Below are 18640 nucleotides of genomic sequence, written 5' to 3'. Positions count from 1 at the left end.
AACACTCAGCTGGGGTTACACTTTCTCACTGTTTCCTTTTTTTAAAAGGATATTTATCTTATAATAGGAGCCCAGGATTGTCATGCAACATTTACCAAAGTAAAAATGACATGGGCTGTGGAGAAATGGTTCCAGCTACATCTAGGATAATCAGATACTTTTTTCCAGATCAAAGCATCATTGTTTTCTTTAACAAGGTCTATGTCTAAGCAACCTGCAATTTCCTAAGCCCTCCCACTCCCAAGAACTGTTGTATGACTGTATCGTAAATGATTTATTGTAAACCTAATTATTGACAACCTCCACTGAGCTCCATTTTTCTCTTCTTAAAGGAGACTCATTAGCAAGTGGTTAGATTTTTCATTTCTAAAGACTAAATTTACACTGCAGAGTTTTAGGGCTTGCTATATGTTATTTCAAAAAATAAAGTTAGGCTTTTTAATGGACATCTTAAACACTAAATTTAAAGAAAGATAAAAAGATTCTTACAGTACATTAATTTGACATCTTCTATTCATCTGCATCTATAGACACATACCAGTGAAAGCCAAGTCACAAATAGCTTTCAGAGTAAGAAATTGTTGCTGATTTAAGTTGGAAACTGAAAACAGCACTGGAATCACGTAATTATTTTTTTAATAGAATAAAAATCCTTCGGCTTTCCCAGTGCATACTGTATTAAGTCTCCAATTAACCAATATATATTCACTTTGTTTTTAGAAAGAGAGTCTGATTGCCTTCAGGAAGAGAGCCAAACCTTTCTGTCCTGTTGAATTCACCCTTTAGATAATGTCTCTTCAGCCTGTTCTTCCACAGATCCTAATGTTAAGCCTAATGGGAACAGAATAGCAACAAACATTGTTACAGTCCTCAGAGCTTCACTTGCTCATTTTCTTATTCTCATTAAACTTATTTCCTTGAACTGAAGGTCTTTTCTTCATCTGTGACCACGTCAGACACAGCTTTCTCTAATCTTAAGGGGGAAAATTATGTGAAGCAGGCAGTCAGTATGGAATATTTATAAATATGCATACATGTGTATTTCCAGTTTGCCAGTGTTTCCCACCTGCTCCTTTCAAGGTGAGCAGCAGTTAGAAGGATATTTCCTCATCTAGCTCCAGTTAAGCCACTAGGAGATGAGCCTGTGACTAAAACATTTGTGAACTTTAGCTAACATCATTTTTTTTCCCTGATATACTAGAGGTCTCGTACTCTATTTCCAAGCCCCATTGTGCTTTATCCCCTTAGGCAGTACAGCCTTACTCATCATAAATACAGATTTCTCTTTGAACTGTAAAGGGAAAAAAAAAAGTTTTCCACATTTTTAAGCAATATATCTTTGTTAACCTACCCTAATAAAACCCTTAGTTATTTACCTAACAGCCATTTAAACACGTGGCAAAGAGCTTGCAAATTAGCTCTTCAAGAAGAGTTCTCCCCCCGCAATTTGTATAGCTGAAGTCTAAACTATGCACATAAGACATCTTCACACAGGTACACACCTGTTGCAGCATTATGTACATGATATAGGAGAGGCACGACTTGTTCCTTTATAGTTTTGCTGTGAGGTCACAGTGAGCAAGGATTGGAAAAAACAAGGTAGAAAAACAAAACACTAACAGATAAAATTTGTTCCTCTTAACATGAAACACCATCAGATATGTCTCACATGTCCAAAGAGATTGAGAACTTCAGAGGAGATATAACTATATATATATATATATATGTATTAGAAATTCTGCAGGATGAGTTATTGGTGAGCTGGATATTTAGCATTATCTAATTATCTGCAGATAACAAGATGGTTTCATTCGCAGATTTGATTTTAGAAGATATTTATTGTGATATAATTTCATTATCACAGGATTTCTATCTGACGTGGATTTGATAATGGTTTCACTACTACAAGATCAATCTAATATTAAGTTTTCTTCTTCGGACACTCTGGAAAGGGAACAACAAGATGACCTAATGAAGCCACAGGGGGATTCAGTATCCCCAGTTCAGCAAACTGTGAGTAAGAGGGGTCAGTTCTGCTCTTTTACCTCAGAGGCACAAGCTCAGATAGGAGGTTTAGCAACCACTTTACAAAATCTCAGCAGGCTTAACTGGCAACAAATTTAAAGTGTTGTTTTTGAAGTATAGAAACTCTTTTTCTGGGATAACATTAAGCTTTCCAGGTAATTCCTACTAATTAGAAACAGACAGATAGAACTTTTTTTTTCCCCCCTCAGTGATTAAAAACAAACCAGAACCTAAGAAGGTTTTGGTGATTATATATTCACCCCGTTTAGCTATCAAAAAAGTACAACTGAGAATGTGGTTCTTTTGCTGCCCTACTATATGTTTACATAAACCACCTGATTTGGTGTTTTTTTTTTTTTTTTTTGGTCAAACAGCAAAATAACCAATGTTGTACTTCTATTATGAAAATTTCAGGTGGAGAACTGACAACACTGCCATTCATACAGCTTTACACAAGTAAGCAGAGGAACTTTTTAAAATTGTTATTTAAGAAAAGATAGCAGACATATATACTAGTACTATAGAAAAGAACAAGACAGCAAGAATTAGGAAACTGTAATCTAGGCAAGCTTTTGAAGTCAAAATTGCAACAAGGTCAGTTTTTTTTTTTTTTTTTTTTTTTTTGGCTTGTATCTGTGATAGAACAAAGTGCCTAAGTTAATACCTTTGACCTACAGCAAGTTAGATATGCGGTTAGAAATTAGGGAAAAATGATTGTTCATTTACACACAGACCTTGGTGTAAATGAAAGTCCAGCCATGCTCCACTCTGGAGAAAACCTTGCTTTTACATTTACTTCCCTTTGGGACTTCTTGAAATCTGGTCCTTCAGGGAGAGAGACATTCGTTTTTCACCTGTTCTCTTATAATATTGTAAGAAAAAAAGAAAGTGAATTTAGAGGGTGTATGTGAGAAAGGGGCCATTTGATAATCTAGCCTGACTTTTGTCTATCCCAGAACATTACTTTCCCCTTGCGCTGAACACAATAACCTGCTTTTGACTTATGCAAGTCTTCTCAAAAGGCATCCAAGCTGTTATTCATCGTTGATGTTAGGTAAAATATGCATGCTTTGCATTCAGCAAAGGATCAGACACATTCAGTCAGGATGTAGACACTCATTCTCATTAAGATTTTCTTCACTAAATTAAAGGGCCCTTTAGCAGCTGGGTGGTTTTGTTTGTTTGTTTGTAGTGGGGGGAGTTTGAAGGGGACTTTTATATATATACACACACACACACACACACACAGAGTGAAGTAAAGACGGGAAGGGAGGAGATGAGACAGGAAGATGGTTGCAATGTCTGCCTAGAGCCTACATGCCTCTCTGAATTAGTGTGGCACTGTTAATGAAAGGAAGTGATGCAAAAGGCAATGTATCTGGCAGCTTGTAACAGAGAGCAGGATCAGGCTTATTAGATTTGAACTTGTATTTGATAAGGCTTCAACTTACCATATTCCCTTGACTTAAGTTTGCAGCACTTCATATGCATCAGCTTTTCCCAGAAACTGTGAAACCAAAAAGTCAATAGTTGGGTAAGACTTTTTTGCCTGGATAGCTAGACAAATTAAGACATTTCAGTCTTCTGAATTATTTTAGTAATATACTTTTGATTAGTTTTGTATCCCAGGTCAGAGAATTCTTTCAGTCTTTTAGGACTTGTCTATACAAAGGTGGTCAGGCCTGGTAATTGTGCAGTATTTATGTATTATTTTTTAAATTGACAGGAAAAAATAGTTGTTCATCCTAATCTTAAATGCTAATAATTCATTGCAGGATAACCATAGTTATAATTGCCAATCATACGACTCAGACGGCAGGACAGAAAGGAAGAGTTCAGAGTCTTCTCACAGCCCCAGCCCTGCTTCTCCAGTCCACGATCATATTCATGGGAGATACCCTACAAGCCAAGGCATTCACTGTGGCAAGAACAAATTTAAGGCCACTTTCAGCACTGAAAAATTCAGAAGGTACAGCTACGAGGAAAGTACTGTAGGAAATTACGACAGGTTTCTCAAGAGCAGCAGAAACCCCTTTCATCCTTACAAGAGGCAGATCAGCGAAGATGTCTTCCAGGAAGCACACCAAGCTCTGCAAGCGGAAGGTCCACCCTTCAAAACTGCTAGAAGCATCGATGGCTTTGAGGGGCTGCCGGGATCTACAGGCACTGATGAGTCAGAGTCATTTCCTACACACATTCCAAACATCTCCACGGAACAAACATGGTGCAATAACATCCAATACAACACGACAAGTCAAGATCACGGTTCACAAGTCATGGTCAGTATTTTTTTTTTCTTTTTCTTCTCTGTTTTCAAGTGAAAGAAATATGTCTTCCCCACCGCACCCCCAGTTTCTTAATGTGACTACATGGACATTTTGCTACAGGTTAGAGCTCAGGATAGACACCTATATTCATTGGAATTTTCTAGTCTATGGCATTTTCCTACTGAAAGCCAGGCAGCAGGAAAGTGTACAAGGATGAATGATTTTGTTAAACACAATAAATGAACGTTAGACATCCAAATTCTTCCTAACAACAGGTTTTATCTCAGTAGTTGTTATCAGCTAGTGTTCTCAAGCACAAAATTTCATGAAAAAGTATTTTTAGAGCACGACAAAACACATACCAGAGAACACACAGACTTATTACAACTGTCTTAGCTAACCTGCATTTTTCTGGCCACAAACTAAGAGGAGACTAAGACATCACCAATATCCACAATTAAATAAAAGTTTAAACAGAAGACTGCCTCCAGATATTGGAAGCACTCTAACTAGAGCAGCATGAAGATCCCTGAAAAGCAAATTGCCCTTCGGTATCTCCACAAGGTATCTCTGCTGTGATCTGACACGTAAAGCCTATCTTCAGAATCTAGCTTAGGTAAAAACAATGACTACATCTGCTAAAGAGGGCCCTAATCACTGGCTTTAGACCCCTATGGAAAAAAAAGTCAAGGATCACTGAAGGAAATAGTTGGGAGCCAGGGGCAGGGAAGGGAGGAGGAAATCTTAAGTAGGTCAAGACAAGACAGCTTACCAGGGATGGAGAGGATGCTGACACACCTATCTGGGGAGGAGATGGAGACTGAAGCCATTTAGGCTGAAGAAATTGATCAAAACCTCTTGTTTCCTGCATAAATAACTTATCCTCCCCATCAGATGAGTTTAACAAACTTGTTAACGTGCCCACTACTTCAGTGGGCGTGCGACTTCAGTGCTCAAGTTACGCGCTGCAGGGGCTGTAGTGCCTTTGCTACAGTCCACTGAAGTTAATGCTTCTGAAAAGCTTTATCTTATGGTCACCAAATCAGGGACCAGGTATTTATTAATACTGAATACTGCATTTGTGTGGTGCCAGGATACTGAAGTGAGCACTCATCTGTATTATAAAAGGTGGTCATTACAGACAAAGTAAAAGAATGGGACACTATTTGACCCCTTGAAACAAAGCATGCCCTCAACAACAGCTCTTGGAATAAATTCCTGTGCCTGGATATTAAGTGGAAGAAGGAACATCCAGACAGTCACCCAAACTCTGGAGAAGGACACAACTTAATAACACTGCAGAGTACGATGCATCTTAGCAGCTACCTCCATCTAACTTTTTGGTTAAGATGCAGGTTACTTGAATTGCTCTTCTAAAGCAGATGAAGTTTGTGTGAACACCTATATGGTGCACTGCTCTACACTCTGCCTAAAAGACACCAACGTATGTGCAGCCCAGGATAGAGTCCTGAGAGGACATGTGAGAAATTAAGAACTAATCAACTTGTCCATATTTATTTAGACAGCTGCAGAAAAACAAAAACATTTTCTTACGATACTTTCTGTATCTTAACCAAATGCAGCAGTCAGTCTAGCTCTTTTTTTTCTGCCAGCTCTTTCTAATACATTATAGTCCTCACCCTCTAACTAATGATTAGTGTTGTCAGCTTGAGGTACTTACAGTCTGCAAGATAAAGTCAAAGAATATGAACAGACACACGTGCACACTCAGGAATGAAAGCTGGATCATGCAATTTTTACAAGCAGAGAAAAAACAATAAAGAGAAATCGACATTTTCTGAATTGTTCCTTTGATGGGATTTTAACTGCTATTTCCTTTTTAGAGTAGTAAATATATAAAGGCAGGAAATAATATTGCTTCTTGTACCTCTAGAATGTAAAACCCATTTTATGTAACATTTGCTGCATGTAGCAGAATCAAGTCCATATATGTAAGAAGTAGAACTAAAGATATATCAGGACAGTAACTGGTAATTACTTTATTTAAAATTCGGGTGTTTTCTCTAATAACACCTTCCATGAATATTTTCTAGCAGGATTCAGACATCAAGCTTAGAACATCCCCACTGGAAGGACAACCTGGTCTATATTGCTATCAGCCTCAAGTGCAGCAGATGTATTGCCCCTCACATCCCTTCCATCAGGTCAGTGCCACAAGTAGAAGCCAACAACAACAAAAGAATTTCTTGCATTATATTGGTAAATTATCTCAATATAAAAAAGAAAGATGAAGACTGTCTTGTAGCACAGACACTATGAATATGCAACAGCGCCATAGAGCTCATGCATGGTATAGATGTGAGGTTTGATCACTGCTTTTGCAGAAACTCCCCTTTTGTTAATTCATTTGATTTTATTCTTGTTTATTCATTCTGAAGCAGGCACCCTTCCCCATCACTGTTTTGGTATCAGTACTATTACTACACATTGGTATTAACCACATTCAAAAAACCTACAATGCTAGAGCCAAAACACACCTTCTGGGAGTTGCTTGGCAAGATGCAACAAGCACTGCACCAGGGGAGAGTCATCCACCTGCAGGCTGGCACCGTGACAGATCTCTTGCATTGCAGCAGGCTTCTGGTAGACTTTTCAATATTTGTGCTTATTTATGCTCCTGTAGTAAAAGTTCTATTGCTCAGAGAAGGGATAGGTACAAGCAACCAAAGTCATAACAGGCAGAAATACTAACCATCTGCCATAGTCAGATAAGAAGTGAATGCAGCATGTGATACAAGACTAAGAAAAGGAATAACATCTTTGGCATGAAGTGGTTCCAATGTTAAAGTCATACATTCCAAATTTGAAAGGAGCAAAACAATTTGAATCACTGAAAAGTTAGAGGAGAATGGGCTCTCTAGCCTGGAGTGAAGGTTGTTCAACTTATGCCTCACTTTTCATTAGCAGGATGAGAGAGATCAGTTCCTTTAATTTTAACCCAGTGATAAAATGGCCTCATCTTCCCCTTTGCTGGACACAACAGAAACAATGAGTCATAAGAACAACAGCTTCTTGCTGATCTGAAAGAAATAACAGACATTTCCTTAGATTACTTACCCACCCACCATGAAAGACTGGCACCTTTCATGCCAATTGTGAGACAGAAAAACCAGCTCAAGCCTGTCATACCAGACCATTCTCCAACCTCTGCTCCCTCCAAGAGCAGTAAAGAAACAAATAAAAGAGAAATAAATCTTAAGACACTTAGTTTATGCCTCTGGTGATGACATTGCAACCAGTCACATTTTAGCATCCTTTCCTTCCAAAAGGGCGCTGAAACCAATACTTTTGAAATTATTATATGAAGTGCCCAGTTTTGTACTATGGTAACAAATCTAAACACAAAGCAACAAAGGCAGCCTGGACCTGTGTATGAAAACTAGCTAATAGCTATTTTGGAAACTGCTGTTGTGCTCAATATTTCATTTAACATGGCAGAAAAAGAGCAGCTCTGTATGTGTCTTTCACTCTGTTTATTGTAGCAAAGAAGTTAGTATATTTGTTACGGTTTTCTACATTCCATTTTAGGACATTCCTTATTAAAAAGGATCACAGCAACGGGGGTAAAATTCAAGCAACAACCTTTCTGAGAACCAAAACTAACTGTTAAGAATTATCCACAAATAAACTGTCAAAATATTGCAGTTATATGGTAACCACCATTAAAAGAGAGTAAAGACCAAGTGAAACAGAACCTATTGGTCCAAAAATAAGAATGATGGTAAGCAACAAAGAAAGGAGAAATACAAAGCAGTTACTAAAACTTTTCCCAACTCTAGAAACTCTAGAAAGCTACATCAATCTTTCAGAGAAACTATAAAAACTTCATGACACAGAACTTCTGGAGGCAAGCTGTGAAACACCAGCACAGGGCTCAGCAACCTTTGAGTATTAGGGAAGGCATGCAGGCAGGCAGATTTTTAATAGCATACCATGTGACTCCTAATTTTGGCCGTGCCCTAATCCTGGCATCTCGAAAGATTCATCTGTAAGAGGCAGAAATCCCTCTCTCACCGAGTTCCAAGTTCAGAGCGATCTGCCTCACAGGGAGTCAACTGATGCTATCTTACCTTAGCGGGGCAGCATGTCTTTATTCTTGAAAATTGCTTGCCAGTAGGGCTTAAATTAAAATTTGGAAAAGAAAAATAGATGACCGACTGTTGTGTTAAAAAGACTTAATTGAGATCTTCCTGCAGAAACTGTGACAGTCAAGGGTATCTATACGTATTTTCTTCCCTCTTGCACATGATTTTTCTGTTGGCATACTTCTATCACGGAGATAACATGATAAGTCCAGTCAGTGCTTTAGCAAGTATTGTTTGCTGGACAGCCTTAGAGGCACTGAAGAGCTAGCTCAATGTTTCAGTCCCAGGCAGCAATTTGCTGCTTATCCCTAGAGGTAGGGTGAGGACAGTGTAAACACTACCTTATTTTAGGAACCTTGGCTATTCTCTTTAGGTGTCTGATGCAGAAAATGTAGGAAAAAATCCTCGAAGTGATATTAAACAGCACTTAAATTTAACCCTTGCTTTGACCTGTCTCTTGGATATCCTGTTTCTTGAAAATGATTGTGAAGGGAACCTACACAGATTAGCCTCACAATTTCAATACAAAGTCAGACAGCACAAAAATACACAATTAGGCCCTCAGAGGTAAATAGCCTCCCATGTTGCTCTCCTGTCTCATGAAATGAAATTACTTATTTATTCTACTGTACATTTATTTTAATATATATCCTAATGCTACTCATCTGCTAATGTTTTGCTACTGTTTGTTTTTCACTGTCTTGATTAGTATCAGGAAAAAAAAAAAAAAAAAAAGAAAAAATGCTTTCAAATGCTATTGTCTTAGAAACACACTTTACACACCTTGGATTTTTATCATGGTGCTCCCATGCCTTACCAGAAAGGCTCCTTTTAGCCTTATCAAAAAAAAAAAAAAAAAGGCAAAAAGCAGGGAATGACCACTTTTTTGTCTGCCTTGGCATAACAGGTATTAAATGTAGGTAGAAGACGATAGATATCCTTACAATTAAAAAGTCTAATACTGTCTAAATAAGGAAATGTATTTTTGAGAGCTTGTTGCTAAGCCAATAATGTTTCTTATTGCATCAGCAGTATCCCTCGGGAGGCAGCTATCCTGTGACTTACATTGCTTCTTCACACTACCCTTACCAGAGAATTGCTCCTCAAAGCAGCCAGGAATCCCAGCAGCCTCTATTTCCCAAACCCATCTACTCCTACAGGTAATGATTTTTTTTTTTTTAAGGTCCTGATGTTACAGGAAATACGCTGTTTACCCATGGCATATTTCCAGCATAATTTGCAATAACATGCTTACTCTTATTTGTCTTGTTCCCAGTGTGCTCTGTCCTGTTTGTATGAATCACAAGTTGCTCCAGACTCTAGGGCTAAGACAATGGGAAATGAAATGCTACAAAGCGTGTGAACAATCCCCAAACACTCTCACAAAAAAAAAACTACACAAATTTCTAACAGAAAAGTCTTAGGTGTTGCACATTTCACCAGCACAAAACTAACCACATTTAGTAGTATTTTCCAAGACCTGAATTAAAACTGATTCATTTTCCAATTATTAGAGCCAGAAAACATGTGGAAAATATCAGATACACTAATTGCCATATAGGTCTAGCTCTCTCAATAGAAGCTTAGCAAAGTAAATCAGCAATTAAGTTTTAGTTAGATCTTGTGTCACTGTCAGTTTTATATTCTTTGTAGTCTTTATCAGTTTAAGCACACAACCTTTGAAAAACATACAATGGCAGGATTTGAAATCTGTGAGTTTGAATTTAAAATAATTGAAAATGAAATCAAGCCAGACTCAACTACCTCTGAAAATCATGTAGCACAAGGAGATTGATTATTCGCAGCTGAATGTTTTAAGCATCATCACTATTCATGTTACAAGAGTGAAACCCAGAGTAATTGCATGGACTGTTGTCTTTTTTCTGCTTCTGAGGGGTTAAGCAGAACAAGCTAATTTTTTTTTTCTTTCTCCCTGTAGCATCCTGATCTTCATGGCACTCAAAAACAGCAAGACAGGAAGTTTGCCAGTCAGTGAGATTTACAATTTCATGACAGAACACTTTCCTTACTTTAAGGTGAGTTCTGCATCTACAGGGGAGGAAAAAAAATCTCTATTCTTCCCATAAAGAGGTGATTCAATCTATTAAAATGTATAAGCTTTTTTAAACAGATTATCAATTGTACATCATACACCTCCGTGCTCACAGACTGGCATGTGCTATCCAAGGCCAATTCACAGAAAGGATGGTGTTGTTTTGTTTTTTTTAAACACATTAATTCCTTGCTCAGATCCAGGTAGAACTGGTCTCGTGGGTTCCTCTGCCATCAATAGCACTTCCAGACTCACGTGCAAGTTTCAAGGTTCCCTGCTCTGTTCTGAAGCTGGAATATCATTCTTAAGCAACTTCATCACTTGCATGCACTGTACAAAGAAAGACGTACTCTGTGATAAATGGTACTAAGCTCATAATTACACAGTAATGTTGGTGAAGGTAGGGGTGTATGGTTTACGGAAGATCTTATTGACATTTAAATACATGCTACAAGAGAGAATGGTTTCTTGCATTCAGAATGCAAGTGGAGAGAGATTAGTCAGCATACGATCCAAGAGCGGAGGGATTACAGTTTGATTTTAGGAAGAGCTATAATTGAATTGTAGGCTGCTGCTCAACATAAAGCTTTATTCCTGCTGATTCCTCCAAAACCTCACTAAGATCAAGTGACCTACAATTGTCAACAAACCCCAAAACTGAAAATAAGGCAACATGAGTCTGTCCTGTTTTCTACAAGTAAACATGCAGCAATTGAAACAGACTCAAAGCAACTACCAAAAGCTAAATCAAACCTTTGTGTAGTCTAAGAATAAATATTCTGATACACTTTTGCAAGTTGTTTGGATACTGAGAATATCTGCAAAACAAGTAAAATCGAACATGTCAATAGTGAGAGAGTAGGAATAAAAATTATCCCCATGGAAGAAATGTGAGGATTCATTATAATGGGAGACAAAAGGGCAAAACGATACCTGAGAAGAGCATAATTGCTACCTTTTTCTTCATTTTCAAAGTGAGAATAGATTACAGGACTTATATTTCCTCTCTGATGAAACATTAACTGGCCTTTCTGTGCATTTGCCACTAGATGCATAAAATATTTTAATAAAGTAATGGCAAATAATTTGCAAGTTATGAAAAAATTCAGCCACAATATCTTGAAATTGATATTTTGCAGAACTACTCATTGCATAATGCATAGATTATGTAATCTACAGAGGAACACATTCCTAACTAATTACTGTTTTCTAGAAAAATGTGTAATAAACTTAAAGCAGAAAGGTAGTAGTAGTAAGTTATTTTTTTTACAGGCACAACTGTATGCCCATATTTATCCATCAGACTCTTCTCAAGTTACTTTCTCCTCTGTCTTACAACACAGCTGATCGATAAAATTAGCAGCTTACAAACCAAACAATGCTACTGCCAACATACACAGAATTCTTAAGATACAAGATTGTAGCTCTGCCAGGTCTTGCTGTTGCAGGTATTCAACACAATGTTCAGGAAATATGCATCCTTCCCTCAACTGTCTGTGCACAGATGCTTAAATACATACATTGTCTTATGCTTCTGTGCATATACACATGCGCACATTAGGTATAAAAGAGTTTCTTAAAGCTGTAGTAAAAATATACTCAGTATAAACTTTTCCTTCTTACTTGTCAGAAGTTTCTCTTGAAGAATTTAAAAGTGAGGAATGAGGTTATTGACTTCATATGTATTAAAGGCAAAGAACAATGCAGAGAGCACTTAGCAGAACATTACACATCTTGAGAGAATTTTTTTTTTTGCATTTGGCTTGCTTATATACAAAAGAAATGGAATGGTTACATCCCAAACTTCCTTAAAATAAGCACAGGCAAACAAGCAATCAAATATTATGCTTGTGAGGACCAGGCCCTATCTATGCTCCTGAAAACACCCCACAGAATCATCATTGGGCAAAAGTAGTTTCATCTAACCTCTCTTTTGTTGGAGAATTTTCAGGACAATAAAAATAATAATAAAAAAAGAATCAGCAAAGACTATTTTGGTGCTATTACTAGAACTCACTGCATAGCAGAATAATATAGAAGGAGAAAAAGCAGTTTAAATTGAAGAGAAACAGAGCACAACTGTGCATAGAATCTTGCTGGGAGACATTAGATGATACAAGCCTAGTCAAATTAACTTGCATTCGCTGCCGCAGCAAATTTAGTTTCTATGATGCAACAATCTCATTTCTAGTTGAAACCGAGCAATCCAACTCCTACGTCCTAAAAAAACATCTACGCAGCTAAAGTTGAATTACTCTTTGATGTACCTCTCCCTTCTCTTGAGAGCTAGATTTAAAGAGAAAGGGTTTTGCAAGATCACTGAACTCTTTAAACTTCAAGAGGCGGTTAGGATCAATGAGCCTGTACAATAATATTTTTTGCTTGTCATCCTTTTTTTCTTTGTAGTGATTAGAGTGTCTAACAGAAAGCTTTAATCTTGTTAATTGGAGTTATTGCCAGTGGTCTACGAGGTTAGAAAGGTCTGTGGTCTGATGGAACCTACAGCAGCCAAGTACTCTCTTGCACTGTCAGTTTTACACAACTTTTCACATTACTCCAAATGCAGCAGTAGCAGTAGAGAGCCACAGCAGCGAGATTCCAACTGCACGAGAACAATCCGAGTGGGCAGAGCTCTGTTCCTTAATAGAGAATAAATAAAACAACCAGTGTCATACTTCCAACACAAACACACTGCTGGACTATTCTGACAGGGCTCTACTAGGTAAACAACTGTATTTCTCAGCTCAGCAATACCAAGTTTGATGTAAGAACCTGTTCAGCTCTTGGCACTAAGTTTCCTGAATAAATCCATGTACTTTCTGCTTTAAGGTTTCTAAAACTATCTCACACTTCACACCCCCACACATTCTGAAAACCTCTGAGAAACACATGCCACTCCCATCTTTTCCAGTGCTTGGCAGAAACATTAATTAACCTGTCTAGATAGACAGAGGTGTATGTAGGCTCATGCACAGGGTGAGAAATATGAATATTCTTTCAGGTTACCTCATCCAGCAGCAAAGTATATATTTATATATGCTATATATATATGTGGAACTGACAGAAAGCAACTTGATCTACAAAGCAGAAAAAGTGATTCACTACCTTTACTATTAATCTAATGGCAGAAAATAAGTTTTTGTTTTGTTTTTAAGTAGAAGTGCAGGCTGCCTCACATATAGGACTGATTGGAGAGAGGGGAGGAAAAAGAAAAAAAAAAAAAAAAAAAGGAAATGCTGACATCAGGCGGACCAAAAGGGTAAAATGGTGCTATTAGGGAAAAAAGAAATACTTTATTTTTTTAAACTTCCACAGCTAATTAATATTTTAAATTAATACATGCATTGATACTTATATTCTTCAGCTGGGATGTTAATTCCTCATCCCACAGGAGAATCTCTCACAACAAGCTAGGTAAGAATAGATTTCAGAACACTGGTAAAAGTAGAATTTCTTTCAAAGTAATTTCAACTATTTATGCTGTATCACATGAAAGCAAAAACGGACACAAGTTGCACAACTTAAGAAGTATTTATACCAACCACAAAGTTTTCACATGAAAAGTATTTTACATTCATGAGTATGAATCATCAGTGGCACATAGGCAACTCTCCACACCTTTCAGAGTCGTCTAATTTCTTTTGATTCCTATGACACCAAGACAAGTATTTTTTTGGAAATAAGAAAGTAAAAAAAGCACACAAAATGGATTAAAAAAAAGGCTCATACATGCTAGTACTGAAGATCATTCTTTGTAATCTGATGAACTCTAGAGTTTTTCTCACTTGAAATATCTTTTCATCTCTGCAAATGCAGAGCTTCTGGTAAGAATACCATTTGACTGACAAAAGTAAAGCTACATTTTTTTTTCCTAATGGATCTTACAATGGGAGGGGAAGAAGAATAGCTGTATAAAGGGTTTCATCTCATGCTGGGGTTCAGAGGTTGATTCCTACTGAGATCGCATAATATAGCAACTCATCTTTCCCTCTGCCTTTACTTTAAGATTAGAGTGAATTAGGAAGGACCTAAAGGAGCATCTGCTCAGCAAATAGCATTGCACAGTGCCCACCAAAAGAAAGGAGTGACACGGAAATCTACTGTAGGAAACTTTTGATACCAGTGAGGATACTAATTTAGAAAGCCTAAATGCAAAAGGTAGTATCTTCTGTCTGCATGACCAGGTATGCAGAAATGAGCGAAATAAAATGGAATGAAGATACAAAACTTTTTCAACATCCATATTTTAGACCCACACACCAACATTTCCCATTACTATCAGAAAAAACAATCCTGTTGGGTACTTCTTTCAGCATCCTTTCAGCAATACTCATTTTTATTATTCTTTTGCAGCCAACAAAAAAAAAAAAAAAAAAAAAAAAAAAAAAAAACACAGTTTGTAATTCAACTGACAAAAATCACCAGGCTCAAATATTCAAGTCAGAAGAAATGTCTCCACTTTTCAAACTTCATCCCAACAGAAACTAATGAAAACATAAGCATTTGAAAATACGCAAATAGATAGTAAAGACAAAGTTGAATCCCATTTTGCAGAAATAAAGTGCTACACTTATATGGCAATGAGGTGTTTTTGGCACTAGATTTTCTTCTCTTTCCACTCTTGCAATTGAATGCCAAACTGTCCTCAAGGCAAGGAGGAAATTTTGTTTACCTTGTTAATCAGAGACTGCCTAAATAAAAATGGAGGAATCATTTTAATAAAGGTTATATGCCTTGCACAGCCTAAAGAACCCTTAAGCTTCTACTACTGAACTAAAAATAAATGCAAAACAAAGATGCCCTGATCAGATCTAGAAATCAGTATCTGATCTGAGGGACTTGTGATTAAACTATTTGGTTATATAATTAGCTCTCATACAAGGTTACACCTACAGTATCAACCTAAAATGCTTTTGAAGTTTACCTGGACACTTAATATATTGAGTCCAAGGAGCATGGAGTCCTTCAATTATGTGCTTGAAATTTTTCTACATGCTCTAAAGCAGTTTAAGATAGATTCCCTTGTAGTTCACAGTCCACAAATATAGTTCTTTATAAACTCAATTCTTGTGATTGCAAACTCACTTTTAAAAATCCAGTAGCCCTCTTCTGATAACTGATCTAAGCAAGACTGACTTTATCTGATTCATCCCTTCCTACACAACATGACTCTAATACTTTTTCCAAGCTCATTATAATACTTTCTACAATATGAATCCTTTATCTAAACAACATTTCTTATAGTCTCACCAGTCAAAAAGGAGGTATATATTTGGACATTTCCTTCCTTCAGTTCTTAGTTCAGTTCTTAGAGTGTATTTGTTTTTCCAGACAGCTCCAGATGGCTGGAAGAATTCTGTACGCCACAACTTATCCTTGAACAAATGCTTTGAGAAAGTTGAAAACAAGTCAGGCAATTCTTCTCGGAAAGGCTGCCTATGGGCTCTGAATCCAGCTAAGATTGATAAAATGCAGGAAGAGCTTCAGAAATGGAAGAGGAAAGACCCAGTTGCTGTAAGGAAGAGTATGGCAAAGCCAGGTCAGTAACATGTTAGTGTACTAGTTGTCAGACAGGGGCCTTGAAAACATTTCTTGCAATGCACATCAAATAGTGTAAGAGAATTTATACATGGTTTAGGGTAATGACAGAGACATTTTCCTGGGTATGACAACAAAGTGAAAAAGCAGGATTAAATAAGACCTGATTTTGCTGGAGTGCTTCTAAATAGCCACAATGCCATAGCATGTTCTGAAGGCTAAAGTAGCACTACTTTATCACTTCATCAAGAAAACATTTTCTCTTGATACCTCATTAAAACAATACTGAAATAAGTACTAGTGAATAAATTTTGAAATTAACTAATGAGGTAACTATCCAATCAGTAAACAGAAACATGTGATTTATTAAATACTCACTTGACACTATTAATCAAAAAAACACTTCAGGCTTTTGGAGTACTTATCCAAGGGGTTAGAATGAGTGAAATAGAAAATGCATTTTTATTTCCCAAAGAACACTAAAATTTTAGCTGTTACCTATGAGTATAAAGGTTCTGTTAAAAATAAGTAAAGTTATGGATTCTTTTGTTCTTTTGTAGAAGAACTTGACACACTGATAGGCGATAAAAGTGAAAAGCTGAGATCTTCAATCATGTCCTGCAGTCCAACTGGCGTTGCAAGTGCATCCCTTTCCAGGCAGATGGCAGTCCAGCCCCATTCTTTATGCGAGTCCTCTCTCTCCTCCGGTATACCACAGCCCTTGCACGCTATCCATACATCAGGAGCTCTACACGTCAAGAATCCCTTACCCAATTTACTGGGAGGGCAGCAAACTGCATGTTATACATCACCCCAGGGTTTTCCTCAACTCTCAAGTACGTTAATGCAACAGTCCCCTGACCCTCAGACCCTGTTCCCTTCTGGGGAAGCTCAGAGCGAACTCAGAACTCAACCCAGCATCACCCAGGATTCTCCGTTGCCTGCCCAGACTCCCCCCACCTGTAGCGTGAAGATGCTGACGGAGCACTCCACAGCCAGGACGATGCAGGACACACTCATGCCAGAAGGCGATCTCAGCAATGACATTGATGCTCTTAATCCATCCTTGACCGATTTTGATCTCCAAGGTAGGTATCCAAGATATTTCTATTTGGTAGTTTCAGACTTAATACATCACATCTCAATCCTGCCATTTCCCCCCCTCGCCACCCCACTTTTCAAGGTATCTTCTGTAAATAAACACTAGCAGAATTAACACCATTCACATCCTTTTTGGAACTAATTGTCCTTCCCACTGCTACAGAGGCCAGCATACCAAGTTACATTATTTTGCACAACATGGATTTTTACATTATATCTTCAAAAAGTTTCCCTAGAAAGATATAGAATAATGAAAAATGACCTTATATTTGAAATACTGCTATGCATTTTTAGTAGAATATTTTATTTATTCAGATATATTTTCCTACTGAAAACTTCTCAGGCACAATTATTTGATGCGTATCAAAAAATATATTGTGTGAGGAGCAGAGAAATACTTTTGTTTGAGTTTAACTTATTTATTCTAATCCCTTCCTTATTTTCACTCAAGAGAATCCTATTTACTTCTTCACAAGTTCCACAGGGACTCATACAACCCATAGACTAAACAGTAATATTTTATAAAGTGTTCTTAAATGCTTACCCATGTAGTGAAGTAATTTCCTTAAGTTAATCAGAGACATAGTAATTTTGTAAAACAATCTTTCTTTCTTATTCATATTTCTCCTATAAAACAGCATTTCAAAAAGCTTATTGGAAGAAAGTTTAATTTTTTTTTTTTTAATAGGAAATCTTTGGGAGGAACTGAAAGATGACAGCCTAGCTGTGGATCCTTTAGTTCTCATTTCATCATCTCCGTCTTCTCAGTGTTTCCCTTCTCATTGCCAAATGGATAACAGCAGCAATAATGTTAGCATCCAAAATGGAACTCCACACAGCAACTTACCCGACGTGCAGCTCACTACTCTTTACTCTGCCTTTATGGAATTGGATACAGTGTCTCCTGCCTACTTAAGTAATTCTGGATCCAAACCTATAGCACTAATGTGAACCACATACTAACTTAACTGCAATTATTTTGTCCAAATACAGCCCTAATCACACACATTTACCTGTTGTGATCTACATCAGCTACAAATGCTGAAGCTGTGTGCAACTGAATAAGAACAAACTTTTCCAGAACTCACCTGCAGGATATGTAGCTTTACTATAATAACTTTCTACTAACAACTATTTAAAAATTTGGAAACACTACTTAAGGATAACATTTGTTAATGGCCATATTGGTCAGCACCGTTTTAATCAAGCCATCCATCTTCTGCATCTTCCTGAAAGGGCTATAAGAAGCAAACAAATGATTGACAGATATTCTTTATGAAAGTTGCTTGCAAATGAACATAGATGTCAAGGCAAGCAAGAAAAATCTCTCTAACTTATTTCCTGATGATGTCGACATCTGCTACAGACCACCACAAAATATCCACATATCAAACACATCTATAGTCCCCTTGAAACAAGTTTCGGGTTTTGAGGAACAAGAACATACACTGAAAACTGTGCAAGTATTAGAAGATAGAGGACTAGCTGCTTGGCAGATTGAAACGAAGCAACAGATAAACTTTAGATGAAAGTGTTATTGTGTTTAAGAA

At 37.2% G+C, this 18640-nt stretch overlaps 1 protein-coding gene across 1 annotated transcript; it reads left to right on the top strand.

Annotated features, from left to right (window-relative positions):
- Nucleotides 1–1890: 1890 nt before the first annotated feature.
- On the top strand, nt 1891–18041 carry FOXN1 (forkhead box N1). The gene is made up of 8 exons (XM_088529975.1): nt 1891–2013; nt 3801–4304; nt 6347–6457; nt 9431–9558; nt 10338–10434; nt 15783–15990; nt 16550–17077; nt 17779–18041. Exons 1-8 carry the CDS (start codon nt 1891–1893, stop codon nt 18039–18041), a joined length of 1962 nt encoding a protein of 653 aa, XP_088386101.1.
- Nucleotides 18042–18640: the final 599 nt, after the last annotated feature.

This window comes from Tinamus guttatus, unplaced genomic scaffold (genome assembly GCF_059628265.1).
Source record: "Tinamus guttatus ecotype Peru unplaced genomic scaffold, ASM5962826v1 Tinamus_guttatus_pri_ptg000356l, whole genome shotgun sequence".
Taxonomy (NCBI): domain Eukaryota; kingdom Metazoa; phylum Chordata; class Aves; order Tinamiformes; family Tinamidae; genus Tinamus; species Tinamus guttatus.
Note: the sequence above shows the minus strand (reverse complement) of the source record. Positions and strands in the feature narration are given on the sequence as shown.